Below are 18,786 nucleotides of genomic sequence, written 5' to 3'. Positions count from 1 at the left end.
AGGCTGGTAAAGGTTGGTGGTTAACAGCATTTTTAAACAACAATAACAAAATACTAAGAAGCTCAGAAGGTCATTGATTGTGAAGGTGACCTTGACAGAAGAACTTGATGAACTAAAGCCTTTATTCACTAAATAACAGGTTAGTATATTTTACTGGCTAAATCATGGGACCTGACAGGCTACTCTTCACTGTGTCAAAAGCACACCCACCCGTTATTAGTAGAGGCTTCATCTAATTCTTCTAAAACTGGATTCTCCAATTACAATTTTCGTAAACAGTGGAGATTTTCTGCCAATTCAGGTAGATTCCAAATGTCAAGTAGGTCAGTAATAAAATGAAAAGCTGGAAACTTTAAAAGAGACATTTAAAAACAGGCTTTAAAAACATGGGCCTTAGCAGAGAACTGACTGGAACATACTGTGAAAAGACCACTATCATTAAGTACATGAATATTAACAGAAAAAACCCTGCAGTGTTCATAAAGAGTTACGACTTGGTGAAATAATTACAAATAATACAAGTCAAAATTTTAGATCAGTTATAAGTGCCTGTAATGATATTCTATCCTAAAAAGCAAAATGATTTTGAAACCCTAAGGGTTTCCATTGACAAAGCTATTTACCTAAACAAAGAAGAATTCTTTTGCTCAAACATCTACCACCTTCTGGTTTTTTACAAATTAAAACTGGGGAGGCAGTGCCAGAGGGAAGAACAACAGAGTATTTAAATATTAGGACTGCCATTAAGCTCACATTTTGATTTAATAATGAAATAGTTTAAGTTCTAAATTTATTGTTATTATTAAGTGAAGAGTTGTGTGGTCAGTCTGAAAAAAAGATAAGAGAAGTTAAAGAAGTATGCTGTCAGCCTACCAAAGGATTTCTGAAATCTTGTTCTAGAGCAACTAACCTCTAATGAATAGTGTGAGAACTACTGACTCTACATGGCACATGTTGTTTAATTTGAAGTGGTATTTCTCCCCTTCTCACTGCAGTTAAATAAGAGTAGCAAAGAGGCAAGCACTGTTCTGCACTCAGTCAGGTAAAAGCTGTCTGAAGAGAGAGCTCAGGACTCTAATTCTGTCCCAGACATGGGGCATGGCAGGCACCTTCTTGCAAAGACTGAGTAGATCATCGTGGTAAAGGCTCAGGAAGTGCAAGATGAGAGTCTCTAACCTGGCATCTCTTCCCGTCAAGTTTATGACTAAGTTCATCTATCATAATTGGTATGTAGTAAGTATTTCACAGGCAACTATGAACACCAGCACATTTTTTTTAAAGTAAATATACTGGTGTTTCCCTCTATGACAAGAGGATTTTCATTAACCACCTCCAAAAGAAGTCCACTCTACAATACAAACTTCAAAAACACAAAATATATCCTGCCTTTACCAAGCTAACTTTAAACAAATATCTTTGCCAAATTGGAGATCCCTCTATTTCACGAGACCATAGTTAATAAAGCTATAGAAATACCTACTTGTTTTTAAAAAGCTTTTTGGATTAAGAAAATGGACAGTAATTCATGTAAATGTATCAATCTCAATTGGCTTCTCTAGTATGAAAAGAAATAAATAATGCAGATCGCCGTTTTTCGGATAACAAGTCTTAACTCTTTGCCAAGGATATGGCAAAGACTCTGATGGAAACGGCAGTGATGTGTACACAAAGGTGAACATAAATAAATGTGTGTATGATAAATGCTGGGAATGGACATAGCTAAACATGTATGCAACTGCACAGAGATGACTGGAGACCTAAGGAAAGATACTGGCTCAACTGTATCTAAATAAGTTCACAGGGGTTTCATGGCCTAAAAAATCTGTGACAGCAGAATTTCTATTAAGGTTAAAAAAGTTCCACCTCCTCCTTGAACAATTCAGAATAATGCCATCTTAGAATATAATGAATTACATCACAAATACACTTTTATGTAAAAAATTTAGGAACAAAACAAGAGAAAAGGACCAGGATCCTAAAAGAGGATGCATGCTTATGAAATATCTTTGAATATCTAAAGCTGTTTAAAAGCTATTATATTGGCACCTGGAACCCCAAAATATCTAGTTTCCCTTGGGAAGGAGTAGCTATGCCTCTTCAATCATCCCCTAAAGGCAAAGAAGTTTGACCCCCATGCAACGGATAAAAGTCACCCAAAAAATGAACAAAAGAGGTGTTTGGAAAAACCAGAACACCATTCATCCCAGCTAACGACTTGTTCATTATGAGTGATGATGGATAAAGACTTCTCATGCTGAGATGAAATCAAGATTTATATGCATTGTTTCCTCTCCCAACTTGTGGGAAGATCATCATCATTTAATTCTATCTCTGCGGCCAGTGATGGGCATCCAGAGAGCTGGTTATCAAACGGCGCAGTCAGCTGGCAAAAGCCGAAACGTGCAGTTGGCACATCTGGACGGAGCCGCCACAGCCGAGGGTGAACAATGACTCCTGGCAAGCATCCAAATTGCTTGCAGACGCTAGCAGGTCTCATCTACAACCGCCCCTACCAGCATCTCTCTCTCTCTCTCTTTTTTATGAGAATCAGATTTTCATTGCTCCATTCAATTGCTCTCCTCTGCCATTTTTTACAGCTCTTATCGTTCCCCTGGAATATGGCCTTGACACAGCTCATCCGTGTCCTTCACTGTGTTATCTCTTCTAACTTTTATTAAAACTTCAGCTTTCATCGGAAGATAGCTAATTAAATCTGGAAAAGATTATATGCCTCCCCTTAAAAGAGCACAAAACTATTTTCTTCAACCTGAGCAATGCTTTTTTCCCTTTCCAAAAGGTGAAATCAAAGGTGTTTAAGAAGTCTCTTTATTTACAAAGCTAAGATATTTGACATGTCATATATGAACTGATTTATATTAAAGTTGTGTGTGGTATAACAAATCTTTCAGCTATTTTTCAAAATAATTATTTCTCAATACTGGTAATATTTTTTCTATATCTTTTAAATATCATAGCTAATACCATAAGCTTATTTTCTATATAAAGTTGGATAATGAGGAATTAGATATTAATAGGTATTTGTGCACATCAAGTGATTTATCTTTTTTAAATCTTTTAAAATTTGCCCTCATTTGGTAAAACTGAAGAAAAATTTTTCTTCTTTTTTTTTCCATTCCCCAAACACTAGTAACTATAAGTTCTCCCATGAAAAATTAAGTGAAAACATGAAATTAAAAGCAGTGATTCAAGTTTAGGACTGATTCGGTTTTCAAGACAGCTTTACATCAACTAATCATTAACACAAGTAGCTCTGTCTTAATCTACCACAAATTATTAATGATGGAACTTCCATAACTGATATGAATACATTCTTCTCACATATGCCACTGACCCAGTCCCTTCCTGAGCCCCAGTGGCAGAGTAAAATCACTTTTTTGCTGTAGACCTAACCAAACCTTCCAGCAATGATATCTGAAACAATCTAGCCAGCCATCAAACACACAAACATACCCACTCACCCCTTCCCTCCCCACATACCCTAAGCCCTTTTAACTAAGGGTTAAGCTTCTACTTCCAGGTTATGGTTTAGTTATCCCACCTGAAATTTTCTGAGATCCCTTTCTTCGCTTCACTGCCTTTAGCAAGATTTCTTTCATTGTGACCTTTGTGTTGTCCACCTGAATAAGGGAGAATCCATGAGCAGCATTTCTGTAGGAAAAGACAAATATTAAATTGTCACCAACATTCAACCAAAGAGATGTGATTACAATCTCCACTGTGTTTAAGAAAGTTTTAAAGAAAGTGTACACTGAAGTGCCAATTATTTAAAAATAGGTTAAATAAATCTACTTCCAGTGGGGGAGAAATAAAAGCATTCTAGTACCAGCAGTTCCAAGTGAAAGAGAGGTCAGGGTTAGGAAAGGCTTTTCTAATTGATCTCATATTTAACTTAATTGGTCTGTGCGGGTCAGTGGTACCTTGGGTTTCTAGTGTTGGCTCCCAAGCCAAATCCTGCAGCAACAATTGACAATTGATAAACTTGGCTTGTGTCAGTAGATGTCACTGCAGGCAGATACTATCATCGTAAGAAGCTCATGGAGCCCCAGGCAAAAAAATGTCATGGGGTGGGGAAACAATGATACCCCAAAGCAATTTAGAATGAGGAAAAGAAAAGGTTCTTTCTTTTATTACTACATTAGCTAGTAATAAACACACACATGCACACATACACACACACACACACACACACACACGCAAACATATTTTTTTAAAAAATACACAGTCTGTGTACACTTCAGTAGAAATGGTTTAATATATTTAGCCCTAGAAAGTCAAACAAAAGATCAGCCGAAGCACTTATAATGATAAGATAAAATACTAACACTACTTGTAAGGGGTAGTGGATCCAATTGGGTTGTGGGGAGTGCTTCATCTAGATAAGAAAAAACAGCTAAGGAACAAGTACAGGAACATCTCCTGTGTGAGGTATAACTTCACCAAGACTGTTAATTGCAATAGCAAGTATCACAAATACTACTCACTACGCTTGGGCACTGGGACAAAATCGGCCAATTCCAAGTAGCTCATGTAACAAACGGGACCCAAGTTTCCAACTATGGAACACAGGAATTGCCACAAGGAATTTGGTTACATTCCCATTTCCCCATAAGAATCTCAAAATGGAATATGGCCAAAAAACATGGCAGAACTTCATATTGACAAGAATCTGAAAGAAAAGCCAAGCCCCAAGCTAAGCCCTGGAAAAGCTTCCCAATAATAGGACAGGCTGGGAAGGAGCCTTAAGCCTAGGTTGAACCCAACCAGGTGGCTAACTCTCCACAGGGGATAGGGGCTGATCGCAAAACCAGGGACCTAATTTGCTTCCCTAATACAGAGACATCTCCACAACCCTCCTCTCCACACGGCTTGCTGTTTAATCCTTGACATTCCATTTGTTAAAAAGCAAAAGCCGATGCTGGTCTGGCCAGCACAATCATCCATTTTAACTTGGTCAAGTTCTTGCTATTGAACAGCAGGCCTGAGAACTGTCAAGCTAATTTTACTGAACACTCTGTTACTGAATCATGCCTGAGTCCCAGCCATTCTTTACCTCAGAAGCTGGACCCTATCCCAGAACAATCTTTAAAAGTTTATTTTACTGATCAAAGCAAAATAAGAAATAGCTCTTTTTTAAAAACTATATTTAGGGAGCAATGCAGTAAGTGATACTTTGGCAAGAGTACTGAAATGTAAAGTGCCTTGTGCATTTATAAACTTGGGGGTATTTGCTCTGGCGCTAGGCCAGTGTGTGTTTGGAACAAATGCCAATCAACCACGCTCAGATTTGCCTTCCCCTGCTTTCTCCTCAGAAGTCAGTATGTGCTCCATCTGTGACAATATGTTGGGCGATGGATGAGTAGGGCCTGAAAGGAAACACAAGTTCTTGGGTACTCACAAACTAGTACTGGCCTAGACCTCATGAACTTCTATCCACCTGGCTTCTACCTGAACTATCTTAGATTTGAATCTGCTTATAAATTGCCTACATTCTCTCCTAATCTGCTGCTGGCTGATAGCATTATTCCAAACCAATACATTTATCTTTTTCAGCAAAGGCAGACTAAAAGCTCAAAAGGAAGCCTTGTGTTTGGACTAACTTCCATAAATTAAAAGCATCCTTTTAAAAGATTTTTCAACAGAGGAAAATCCCTAGTCTGTATTTTTCTGTCATTTTACCAAAACGTACCTGGGTGACAAGGTTAAAGCATGCAGAGGAAATCCCTGGCACTTATCATCCACAGGCATTACTGATAAATTGTGTGGTGGAGGAATAAAGGATTACCTTCTGTATTTTTTCATTACACTTTTCTTTTGTTACAGAATACATAAATCCATTGTGGCACAATGTAATATGTATCACCATGCTACACCTGCGGACGCTTCCGAGCGGCTGCCATGTCTGTGCAGTCAGGAATGATAAGTGAGCCACCCGTGAATGTTAACGATAGTGATCATTCTGAGGTAACTCGGCTCTCCATCTTCCTTTACAGCCTCCGTGCTGAAGCCAGGGTAGCAAGGTTCATGAGAGGAAAATGAAAACAACAGTGAGGGAAGGGGCACGCATGGCCCTCGGAATGTACCTTCACGAGCATGCAGTATCTTACTCTGGGGCTCCATTTCGGTAAAAACGTGCACGTTAAAAGGAGAAAGAGGTTTTGCCCTGCGTACTGCACATCAACCAGACCCAATAAAAGTTTCCTCAGGTCAGTTCCACACTCCACTCCCTTCCCTCCAGACGAATGCAAACTTTGGATCTTGATCCACATCTGTAGCACCTCAGTGGGGAAGATGGACAGCGGTTTCTTTTTTTGAGTAATACATTTATAGTTTTCTAAAATGTCAGAGTACAGAACATAAGTGGTTCTCAGCATCCATCTAGGTGCAACTGTTAAGTTATGCTCCCGTCTAACAAGTGGAATGGAGACTTGCCATCACAATTTTCAGCCCAACTTCCAAACATTCTAGGTTTTATGCCTCATTTCTTTATATCCAGGATTTTTTATGGGCTTTCTGAAAAGTCTATTGAAATACATCTTTTAAAGCTGCTTTTATTTAATGTGGCGCATTGGGTCTGAGACTGAGAAGACAATGATCTCAGGTGGGGGGTGGTAATGCTACTAGTCCCACTGCCTTCCTTGCGGCGCTGTGCTCTAGTCTCCGAGCTGGGGCCTGCACTGGGATGGCTAGCCCTCAGACAGACAGGCGGGCTACTCACAGACTCAGATCAGAAACTGCTCCTCTTGTGGGCAGACAGCTTGTTTTCTCCCAGGACAAGGCATTCTAGGCGCACTGGGCAGAAGCTGCCACCTTCCCACAGCTCCTTGGCCTGCCCATGCTGGGTCTAGGATGAAACTCTACTTCAGGGAGCTGACTAAATACTGCCAGGAGTACTTCAGTCAATTCAAAATTAGGTCCTGTCAAGTCTCCTAACCACTGAAAAACGTACAGGCATTTTAAAAAGACATTACTCACTTGAGGAATTCAGCTCTGTCCTAGTGCAAAGCCACTCAGCTACCACAGAGAAGTTTTTATACCAGCATTAACACAACACAAACAGCATTTCTCTACTAAGGAGTAAGCCAGAGGTGATGGGAGCCACAGAGGAAACAGGGACACAGTTCTTCATCTGAAAAGCTTAGATTCTATTAATAGGGACAGAGCTGGAACCAGAACCCAAGCTGGAAAGCAGCATACTAGAGAGGAAAGCACAAGAACTGGGAGTTGAATACCCTTTGATTGAAATCCTGGTTCTGTGTCTAACCAAAATGTTGCTTTAACATGTGGGAACCTCATCTGCATTCATGAAATAAGGAGGATATTTCCCTAAAGAATTGTCATGAGGATAAAATAGACAATGAATGTCAGGCACCTGGCACTAAGGCTGGCAAATAGTAAATGGAGTTTACCAGTGTTGTTATAGTTCTCTTTTGTTCCCTTGTCCCAAGTCATCATCCCAAGAGAAAGCCCCATTCAGCCCCTCTCTCCCCTACCTCCTAAGCAGAGATTTCTTATTTGGGGGAATGGGTCTCAACACTCATTGCCTACAATTGGTAACACAGAGACATTAAAATGTGTAATTTTCTGGGCTTGGTGGCAACATTCAGGGGTACTGTCAGTGAGCAGCCTCTGCCCCAGGCATCAAAATCTCCCAAGAGCTAAAAGGAGAACACTCTGGGGTCAGTTTTCAAAGCTTTCCTTTTTGACAAAGTAAACCACAGAAGCAGGTATGCTCCATCGTGGCTTAACTCATTGGCTTTGGATGGTGATGGAGGAGGTCAAAAATCATGGCTGTGGTATAGAGAAATTCAATGAGTTTATTAAGAGCTTTTTGATTTGTGCAAGTTGTTCACTGTTTAAAAATTACAACAATAATAGCAGCAGCTACTATTTACTAAACACTTATTATGTGCCAGGTACTGTTTTAAGCTTTTCAAAAAAATCTGTATTAACTCATTCAATCCTAAAATAATACTAATATTAAACCCATTTTACAGAAACTGAGTCTGGAGGCATTAGGGAATTTACCTGAGGTCACTCATCTATTAAAGATCCTATTTTGGATTCAGAAATCAACACTATGGTCCCTAACCCAAATAGCACAGTTTGATAGGAGAGAAAGACAAAGAAGCCAACAATTAATTTTAGCTTTGTGAGATAAGCACAAAGATGAAGGTAAGTTCAGAGTGCTGCTGAAACACAGGGGCACTTAACCCAGCTACATGGGAGTGTGGGGGTCAGGGAAGCTTCTTAGTAGAGATGATGTATCAAAACACAGCCATTGTTTTGCTCTATACCATGCTAAGAAAGATGGTAGCAATACCAGAAGGCAGCAGAGCCCAGCAAGCTCTAGAATAAAATGGCTTGGTTTGGAGTCCCAGTTCTGCCTTCCTTGGGTAACAACATTATCACTCGAACTTCATTTTCTCATCTATGAAATGGGTATAATAATAATTCTTGGATTATAAGATTGTTGTGAAAGGTGAAACACTTCTAGAGTATTTACCATAACACCTGTCATATAATAAATGCTAAATAAGCTACAGTTAATATATTATAGTAACATATATATGTTTTCATATGTACAAAGAAGTGATATATAATGATAAGATAATGACAATGGTCAACATTTATTGAGCACTTAATTTATTTCATTCTCCCAGAAAAGGTAGGTGCTATTATCAGTCCCATTTTGATAACAGAGAAAACAGAGAGGTTTGGCAAGGTTGAGACACCTAGCTGGAGTAATATAATAAGTTAGTAAGTTACACAGCAAGGTCCTGGAGGAGCCAGGACTTGAACCCAGGTTGGCTAGACTCCAAAGCCTGTGTTTCTAACCCCTCTATTGCTTAACCTAGAAGGGAGCCTTAGGGACTCGGGGAAAGACGAGACTTCCGGAGAGCATATCCTCCAAACTGGAATCACTGACCAATTTGTGAACAAGGTTCAACTTCCACTGTAAGAAATTCAGTTTGATTATAAATGTCCTGGCCCACAGACTACCCAGATGACCTACGAGATCCTTTTTAAGAAGGACTTGGAGAATGTCATGATTTCGTAAGCCACAGTCTCAGTTTGCAGAAGTAGAAAAGGGTGGTAAGAGTAGTACTTGATTCTCCAGTCTTGACTAGTTCATAACAGTGATGAAGACACACTCTAATTCCCAACCTGCTCTGGTCCCAATTCCATGCATGTTCATTCTCTAGCATTTCAAGGTAGAAAATGAAAATATATGAGCAAGAGAAAGCCTTGTAATAACTGCGGCATGCCTGCTTTAAAGCAAGTCCTTTGGGTGTTACTTTATCCACAAAAAGAGTTCACACTAGTGTGAATGCCACATTTTGTTTCCCCTTGCACTAACAAAATTTTTTCTTGAAGATCAAAGTGTATTGTGTGAGCATGAGATGTTTGACATTGGACAAAGTACTCTTTTTCAAAACAGACATTTTCCAAAAACATAACTCGCTAGACTAATGGGCAGTGAGAAGCCAAAATGACTGCCCTCCGCCTTCTCCTTGTGTATCTTTGCCAGAGTCCTTGGGACTTGCCAAATCCGGTCATGCCTGCTTAGCTTGCTCGACTGATTGTGCCAGAAAAGAAAATAAGACACAGATGTATTTGAGCTCTTTGAGATGCCAGTAAGAGAGACAGCTAATGGCTTCATTTCGACCCTCCCCTTCCAGCTGGGCACAGGTGGGGGATAATGAGGTCCCTCTCCCTAATCAAACTCAATTATTTACTACTCTATATAACCGCAAAGACATTCACATTCAGTTCAGAATATAAAACACACCGTGGGCTACTTCCAACCACTGCCACTGGGTATTTATAACAAACTCAAGTGGCTAACAGTTTGCCTTGGCAGGAGTTTAAGTGTGTAAAGTTTTGCAAACTGTTTCTGTTCAAATATGTCCTGCTGAAATGGGGTCCCAGGCGGGGTTCTATAACTGTCAGGTCAGTGAACTGCATAACATCTGAGAATGTATTCACCATGCAGTGCAGACAGGATCTGGAAATCAAATGCTTCATTCTATTGCAACCTTCTGAGAAGCATCACAGTTTTTTCAACAGCAAGACTGACATTGTATTAATAAACATTCCAAGTCACTAGCCTGACATGTACATAGCAGCAGCTGACAGACTCCAACATAAGCTGAGGGGAGAACAGAGGAAATCAAAATGAGACATGGTAACTAAACATGGTCAAAGGGGGTGTATCATGAAACAAATCACATTAACATCAGAAATGTGAGTCCTAAACTTTTAAGATATGTAATAACTAAAGCAACAATTTGGTATGATTTTTGGATACCAAAGCAAGTTGATGGTTATCTAAAATGTATGCTTTCATAGTAGGAACAAAGAGTATCCTGGCACAATTTCAATAGACATTCCAGTGAGCAAACATACATATTTAGCTTGTCTGACCTTTAAATTCTTAGAAGTATGTAATTAATGCTTTCCATCTTTATTACTTGCTCCAATATTTCTGTCATTTTAAACAGACACAAAGAAAAATCTTTTCTTTTCTCTAGATAGTAGCTGTTGCCAAAAAGGAAATCAAGTCAGATTTACAAATACAAAATTAAACAGGCTGCATATGTTACATTTCCATACACGAGGACAATCTGGACAATGAAAATGTTTGCTAATACAACAGAATGAAAAGAAACAACACACAGTTGGTCTTCTATGACTCGAACAAACAATAAAGAACTAGGATAATTTATACCCATGCTGTCAGGCCTAGCTACAAAGAATACAGGCATCTTCTTTTTTTTCCCTTATCCTCTTTTAGCTCTGTCCCTTATCAAACAGCATGACCTTGGGTAAGTAACTACCTGTGTCAGACCCTCAGCTTATAAAAATAAAAATAAATTGCTTATAAGGAATAAGTGAGTAATGTCTACTAGAGGCATGAAACTGAATGAGTGTGCAAAAATGTTCTTTTCCTTTTTTTTTTTCATCTTCTATAGACCACAGGCGAAGTCACATAAGAGAAGGAGGGGCTTAAAGCTAATGACACCCTTTAATAAAGGTCTGGGCACTTGGGGTGTACTCTGGAGATATTATTAAGAGGGTAAAGAAAACTATCGACCCTTTTGAAAAGCCCTCTTGAAAAGCCCTCATACGGTAAAGAGCAATGAATCTAGGGCATGCCTCTTAAGAGCAGCTCACTTTTCCCTTTATGCAGAGCCAAGAGAAGCCTACGCAGCCTCCGAGAGCCCTCTGAGCCACCACTGCCCAAGGCAGCCCAGCTTCTAGAGTAAGACCTTCCACTGTCTACCTGATGGCCCTGCACCCAAACAGTGAAACCCTAAATGGATTCTATTTGCTCTGCAGCTGTTACAGTTACAACTGTTCCTTCCCCATGCTCGTCTAATATATTAAACATTTTAAGGGAAACACGTGTATGGAAGGGCAGTTTAACTGTTCTTATTGACTTCTGATCAAGGGGGATTCTGTCCATTTTATTGGCCTTGACTTTCCTTCCCTTAAAGTCCTTCTTCCTCACTGGGTAGGAACCCGGGAGTACAAGTAGGAACCCAGTGTGCATTCCTACTCAGAGTAGGAACCCAGTGTGAAACTTTAATGTCAACGCATACAATGTAATGACATCACCACAGGTGTTTTTGTCATTGCCACTTTTTAACTCAATTCAGTTTCACAAATTCTGACTAAATTAGCCCTATGCTGGGGGATGGAAGGAGGAGATCGACAAGGCTGGACCCTCCCCTTGAGAAGCACCTAGCCTACTCAAGATCTTGTCCTACTATGTCTAAAGGAACAGCAAGCCTTGGTTTCGTCACTGCTGGCAAGGAGCACTTCTCTAAATGTTGAGCACCATCTGTGATCCAGCTCTTCATATGGTTTTAGGAGCCAGCCCCAAACCCTCCCATTCCTCCCACCTCCTACTTTTCCCCTCCTACATTCCTGACATACAAACATCTTCAATTTTTAGGCTCAAAGAAGCTAGCAGTCAGTAAGTTAGGGACTCCTGTTTACATACACATCCAAAATCAATCAAGAGCAATGAACAGCTTAGAAATCCACTTGCAGATTTGGTAAAGGAGGCAGTTTCCATTAGCAGGCCCCTAATTTGCAAGTTGTTAGAGTAATCCATTCTCTTTCCCCAAACAAGAACAACTCTATTTCCAGGGGTTTCCTAGGGCCCAAGGGCCCTGGAGGGGAAGGCTGGATATAGCCCTGATGTTGTAAGAACATCAGAAGACATCTGACTCCACTTTCTTTCCACAGAACACTTTTTCAGTTAGAGGTTCATTTAAGTTAATAAGTTCCTCTTAAAATATAAATAATTATAAAATATAATAATTCACTATCTTTGCATGATAGAATGAGGGAAATGTAAAACTTTCTTTTGCATGAAGAAATAGATCTATTTTCTAATTTTGCTATATGGACACATATTAATTATGTAATAAAAGATAACCCAAAGGAAGGTTAAACCCATTCACACCTTAATATGAATTATTCAGACTGATAAATTTCTGACAGAAATAACAAGAATAGCAACCATGTAACACTTCCTGCATACCAGGGTCTGACCTAATATTTTAACGCTTCCAGCAGTATTTCCTGAGGTTCTAGGACCTCTAGGAGTCAACAGATTAATTCACAGGCTAAGTTTCAGAATTTAAAAATTAGATTTTAGGTCAAATGCAGTAGCTCCTACCTATAATCCCAGCACTTTGGAAGGCCGTGGAAGGAGGATTGCTTGAGGCCAGGAGTTTAAGACCAGCCTGGGCAACATAGTGAGACCTTGTCTTTACAAAAAATACAAAAATAAACCAGGTATGGTAGTGCATCCCTACAGTCCCAGCTACTTGGGAAGCTGAGGCAGGAGGATCACTTGAGCCCAGGAGTTCAAGGCTATAGTGAACTACAATACCACCACTGCACTCTGGCCTGGGTGACAGAGCAAGACTCTATTTCCGAAAAAATAATTAATTAGTTAAATTAAAAAATATAAAAATTTGATTTTAGTTGAATAAAAATCATAGATATGTATAGATGTACATCTATGTATCTATACCATACATAGATGGACATCTACACATGATTTTCACTGAATTAAAAGCAAAGCTATATGTATCACCATATATATTATATATGTTGCTGTGTGTGTATAAGATAAACACAGATGTAGGCCACTCTCACTCTTCTATGTTTCCCATTCTCCACCTAGCTGAGGGAGCCCTGAGTCACTGCTTAGAGGAAAAATACCCAGGAAAGCCACCTGGCCCTTGTCAGACAGATGTGAATAAGAAATAAACTTACTGGGATAAGCCAGGGGTGATAAACAAATCTAGTCCATGTCCGTTTGTCCGTGTACAGTCTGTGGCTACCTTAAAATACTACAATGGCAGACCTGAGTTAGAGAAACTATATGGCCCATAAGCCTAAAGTATTTACTATCTGGTCCTTTACAGAAAAAGTTTGCCAACCTCTGGGATAAGCTGGTGAGATGTGGGGGGGGCTGCATGTTCCAGCAGCTAGAGTTATTTAACATCACAGACTTAGTAAAGGTCAGATGGCATCACTACAAGCTGCATGCAAAAATTGTTTGTTGCATAGAGAAAAAGGGTGAGAGAATTCAGTGCATACAAGGTTCTCTATGGAATAGAATAGGGTTGCTGATCTCTGAAGAATTTGTGCTCTTCAGTGCCAAGTCGCACATTGTGCACAAGTATCAATCAGACAGAGAGCCCACCTACAGTATGTATAGACCAATCTACAACAGTGGAAAATAGGGTGACCAACCATCCTGGTTTACCTAGGATAGGGATAGGGAGTGTTCCTGGATATGGAATTTTCACTTTTGAAACAGGGAAAGTCCTGAGCAAACTGACAGGAACTGGTCATACTAGCAGGAAGTATGGTGGGACAAATGCAAAGAACAGTTTTCCGGAAAAGAACATTTAAAATTTTAGGGAATCGCTTCTCAGCCTTTTGGCTGAGATCAAGTGTAGTAGCTGTTCTTATCAGTTTAATATCTGATACGTAAAGTATTGCAAGAATGGAAAAACAAACACCACATGTACTTGTTATTAAATTGGAACTAATCAATTAGCACTCGTGTGTATATATGGAAGTAAAACTCAACGGAAATCAAGCAGGTGGGAGGGGAAGAGGGAGATGCGTAAAATCACACCTAACGGCTATAATGCACACTATCTGGGTGATGGGCACACTTATAACTTTGACTCAAAGTTTTGCTGTACAAAAGCAATTCATGTAACCAAAACGTTTGTACCCTCGTAATATTCTAAAATTAAAAAAAAATCTTCAAAAAATTTTGGGGAGATATACTATAAATCAACTGGCCCATTAAAATAATGGACTGGTAGTTAAAAATGTATTCATTGTTTAAAAGGACAAATGATATGGTAATCGAGGTGTTTCTTCTGAAAAATCAAAAGACTCAGCTGACAAGTAAAACATTTAATACCCATTAAACCCAACATCAGAATGTTTAATTTTAGCAAGACATCATCTGTTGCATTAAAGTTGTTCATTTGTATTTTATTAATGTTATAGTTTTATTTGCATTTAACTTGTAATTTTGCTTGGATTGTATAAAAACATGGAATTTATAGCTATAACATTATAGAACTTTATAGATAGAACTTTACGTTTGTACGTATTAGAGGAACATTACAATAAAACAAATTTGGGTAAACATTGAAGCTCTAGGAGAATTTATTTTCCTTAAAAGAATTCTGCACATTACTTATATTTAAGAAAATTCCTCATGACAATTCCATGAGGTAGTTACTATTAGCCACATTTTACAGGTGAAGAAACTGAGACTTACAAAGGTAAGTAGAAAATTGCCTAAGGTCATGTAGAGCAAGTCACTAGTGAAGCTGAGATTTGAACCCAGGTTTGTCTAAAAGCCTGTGCTGCCTCATTTAGAGGGAAAGGATGGTATACTGCAGCCTCCTGGGAAGGAGATGTGAGGGTCTCTGAAGGACAAAAGGCAACCTGGGGCTTCCTGGTGTTCAAAAGGCAGGGACAGGGTTGTAGACAAGGGTAAGAGGGCTCAGAAAGCGAGATGGGACAAAGTGCTTGACCAAGGGTCCTCCTGGCAGCCCACAGACACCTACAAAGGTATCTCTCTGAAGCCCCGTGAAAGGAGTTAAGGATACAGAGATAAATAAGACTGTGCCCTTCCAGTTTGTAAGCAGTTTATGGTCTTGCTACTATCTCAGAGAATGTCTGCTCATAAGAGGACTAATTTGAAAGTCTACAGATCCCCAACGTTTACCCCCTTACCAGGTTCAGTGAAAGTTAGCTTTTCAGTCCAGCTGGGCAATGTCCACTTAAATTCTGCCCCTCCTCTGCTATAAAACAGAAAGTAGGGGAAGAAGAAAAATACAGAAGCAGCAAAGAGATCTATTCAGTTACCCATTGAAGAAATACTTGTGGCATTACCTATCATAGTAATAGAGCTATGAAGGGTGTAATGGGCACAATCTAGTTCCACCCCTCAAAGGATTGTTTTATTATTGTAATAATAGCAGCTAACACTTAGATAATGCTTACATATGCCAGGCACTGTTATAAGTGTTTTATATATATTAACTCATTTAATCTTTACAACCAATCTGTGAGGTAGGAGTTATTATTATCATCCTCATTTAACTGAGCCATAGAAAAGTAATTCATCCAGGATCACACACACTAGTAAGGGCAAGGTCAGGACTGGCACCCAAGCAGTCTGGCTCCAGACCCCACTATACTCCTACTTACTGCTCTGTAGTAGTAGCTGAAGGTCTGCCTGAAGACAGTTTGACTGATTAAACCAACAGTAGATTCTCCAGCCCCACCCTCTTAGCAGGGTGTTGGGAAGGGCATAGACTTTAAAGTCAGGTATGGGGTCAAATCAAGGCCTTAGAACAATACTGCTCAGCCTCAGTTTCCAAATCTCTAAATTGGTCATAATAAAAACTGGGCTATTGTGAGATTAAATGAGATAACATATGCATAGTTGGCCCTCAGTAAATATTAGTTCACTCCCTATTGTCAAACGTACTTCCCTCTTTCTGTTTCAGTTCAATGTCTTCCCAGCAATTTCCTGTCCCTTCTCTACTGGGAGACAGATGCAAGGAGGAAAGGAGGGAAATGAAGAGGAGAAGGAGTTATGGCTACATTTATTTTGCTAGGATTTCCCTCTCTAAAACTTTAGACACATCCCTGGAGACTCCTGAAGGTCTGTCCTGTCCTGCATTTGCAGGAGAAGCTTTACTAACTTAGAATATAGACCAGAAAGGCGAATGGAGATTGCTGAACCTAGAAAATACGCACAGGGCAAATGGTCAGTAATCTGCACTATTTCATCAGACAACTGAGAAAAAGAAAAGACAGAAAATTTATTGACACTTTTGTTGTAAATGCTCACATATAAAGATTTCACTTTACCTCGTGTTTTCAGAAACACTCCAGACATGTCAAATAAACTCTCTTGAACTTTAAAATAGAAAAAGGATTGACTGAGGTATGTGTGTGTTTGGGAGTGAAAGCTTAGGGATGGGAGTAATTCAGGAGGAAAAAAAGAGTACTAAGTTTAAAGTGGTTGTTGCTACTCTCTGCCTCCCCTCTCCCTCCATTCTCCAGAAGGCAGAGTTCATAGCGAGACACTGTGTAGTCTTAGATGCCTCTCCTGGAAAGGTTTATCTATCCCAGCCCCAACCCCATCCTGTTGGAAACCATGGATTTGAAGCCTTTTGTTTTATAAAGGACTTTGAGTTCAAAAGACTATAATCATGTGTTAACAATTATGCAGAAAAAATTCTTCTAGTCACTATGGTAATAAAAATGCAAGTAAAAACTATTGAAGTGCCACTGTATACATCTTTAAACATCTTTTAAAGTACGAAAAAAACTTCTAAGGATACCTTATAATGGTAAGACTAAAAAAAATGATTTTATGAATTCTGCTGGTAGTATTGTAAATTGGTACTTTTGTCAATAAAAAGTGAGAGTCCAAAGATGTTTCTACCCTCTCACCAATAATCCTACTCACAGGAAATGATCCTAAGGAAGTTATTCAACAGAAATAAAAGGTGTATAGATAATGACTGTCATTATAGAATTACTTATTAAAAACAAACAAGGAAACAATCTAAATATTCTGTGATAGGCTTCCATTGCACCCCATATACTTTTATGTTTATCACATTTTAATGATTTATTGGTAACTGTCTCCCCAGTAGATAATAAGCTCCATGAGGGTAGGGGTGTCTCTGTCTAGATCCCTGGCACATAATAAATACAGGTTGTAGGAATTATGAATGTTGAACAATTTCTAATATGTTAAGTAAAAATAACACAAAATATATGTATGCTAGAAGTAAAACTGTATTACATATACATGGAAGTAATTATACAAAATTATAAAAAGTTATATTAGGGTGAAGGGATCATTGGATACCTTTTAAATTATTTTGAATATTCTTTAAAGTTGTTGTTTTAGTGCCTCTGAAATGAAAAAGCAGGAAAAAATTTGCTGTTATACATGCCAAACTTATCCTCACAATAGGGGTGGAATAGCTATTTTGAAAGCTTAAGAAGCCATTCCCTAGCTCACGCCCAGGCACTCAGGTATTTTCTTTGCTCCCAGGTAGAAAGACCCAAAATACTCATATTATATGTAGCATAATCCTATTTTCAGTAAAAATCTCAAGCAAAGGCAATATATTAATATTTAATATTTTAAAGAGACAGGGTTAATTAAGTCCTCTAAAGCAATCCCTCTTTTGGATAGTGAATTTGCTGGTTACTAACAGCAGGGGGTGCCAAAGGGATCGCTATTGTTCTTAGGAGATGGCCAGGAAAGGGACCGCTGAGGCCCAGGCTAGAAAAGCTTAGGTTCCAGAGGGCAGCATAAATGCTGTAGGTTTTCCCTTCACAACTGGGACATGTGGGTAAAACTGAGGAGCTTTGTAGACTTGAATGGAAAAAAAAATCACATTTTTATTTTCACTAACTTCTCATATTTTGCATTTTCCTGAATTATACGTGTAGGCAACAAATCACAGTAGTATTAGCAGTGCCAGTGACTCTGTCATGAACAGAAATCATAACTAACACCACAGCACGTTACAGTGTTGCAGATTTCTCAAATACCATTTATGCTCATCACCACTTTGAAATAACAGACTTCAGGAGTTATTGTGAGATCTGCAGCTGGATGTTGTTATTTAATCTATTAGTAAAGCCATATGTATTATATCACAAATTTGTTTAATAATTTGACAACTTTAAATATAACAGAATGCTTTTATATTCCAGTGAATTTTATGTTATGCATTTACACACGCTTTTCTGAGAAGGGCTTTTATAGGCTTTACCAGACTGCCAAAGGCACAAAAAGGGTTAAGAATGTCTGCTCAATCTAAAGGAAAGCAATTGAGAAGAAAAATCAAATTTGATCTGAACAAAGTTGGAGAGAAAAGTACTTTAAGTCACAAAAGAGAAGTGGCCACAATGCACATTTTCATTTAGTTTGTAATCCTTGAAGAGAAGGTGGCAAACCCAGAACTTCTGCTTCCCAGGCTCCAAGAGCACCAGTGTTTCCACAGGCCTGGTTCCAGATATGACATTCAGAGATCTATCTTACACAACTGGCTACTGCAAAGCAGTCTGTATTTAGCTTAGGTGCAGAGGATAGAAATACAATGCTAATGTTGTCCCCAACGTCTCTCTGGAAGTTATCATTATTACAAGTGGACTCTCCAGATGCCA

The 18,786-nt window shown here is 39.0% G+C and overlaps 1 protein-coding gene across 2 annotated transcripts in view; it reads right to left on the bottom strand.

The window, feature by feature from the left end:
• The window catches only part of MAPKAP1 (mitogen-activated protein kinase associated protein 1), a 204,223-nt gene that overhangs the window by 98,420 nt on the left and 87,017 nt on the right, over positions 1 to 18,786 (bottom strand). For both annotated transcript variants that reach the window (XM_012639818.1, XM_012639819.1), the window contains exon 4: positions 3,560 to 3,669. In XM_012639818.1, coding sequence (XP_012495272.1) covers positions 3,560 to 3,669 — 110 coding nt within the window. The remainder of the gene's footprint in view (positions 1 to 3,559; positions 3,670 to 18,786) is intronic.

The sequence above is a fragment of the Propithecus coquereli genome, unplaced genomic scaffold, assembly GCF_000956105.1.
Source record: "Propithecus coquereli isolate 6110/MARCELLA unplaced genomic scaffold, Pcoq_1.0 Scaffold142, whole genome shotgun sequence".
Lineage (NCBI taxonomy): Eukaryota > Metazoa > Chordata > Mammalia > Primates > Indriidae > Propithecus > Propithecus coquereli.
The sequence above is the reverse complement of the archived record's forward strand: the minus strand, read 5'-3'. Positions and strand labels throughout refer to the sequence as shown.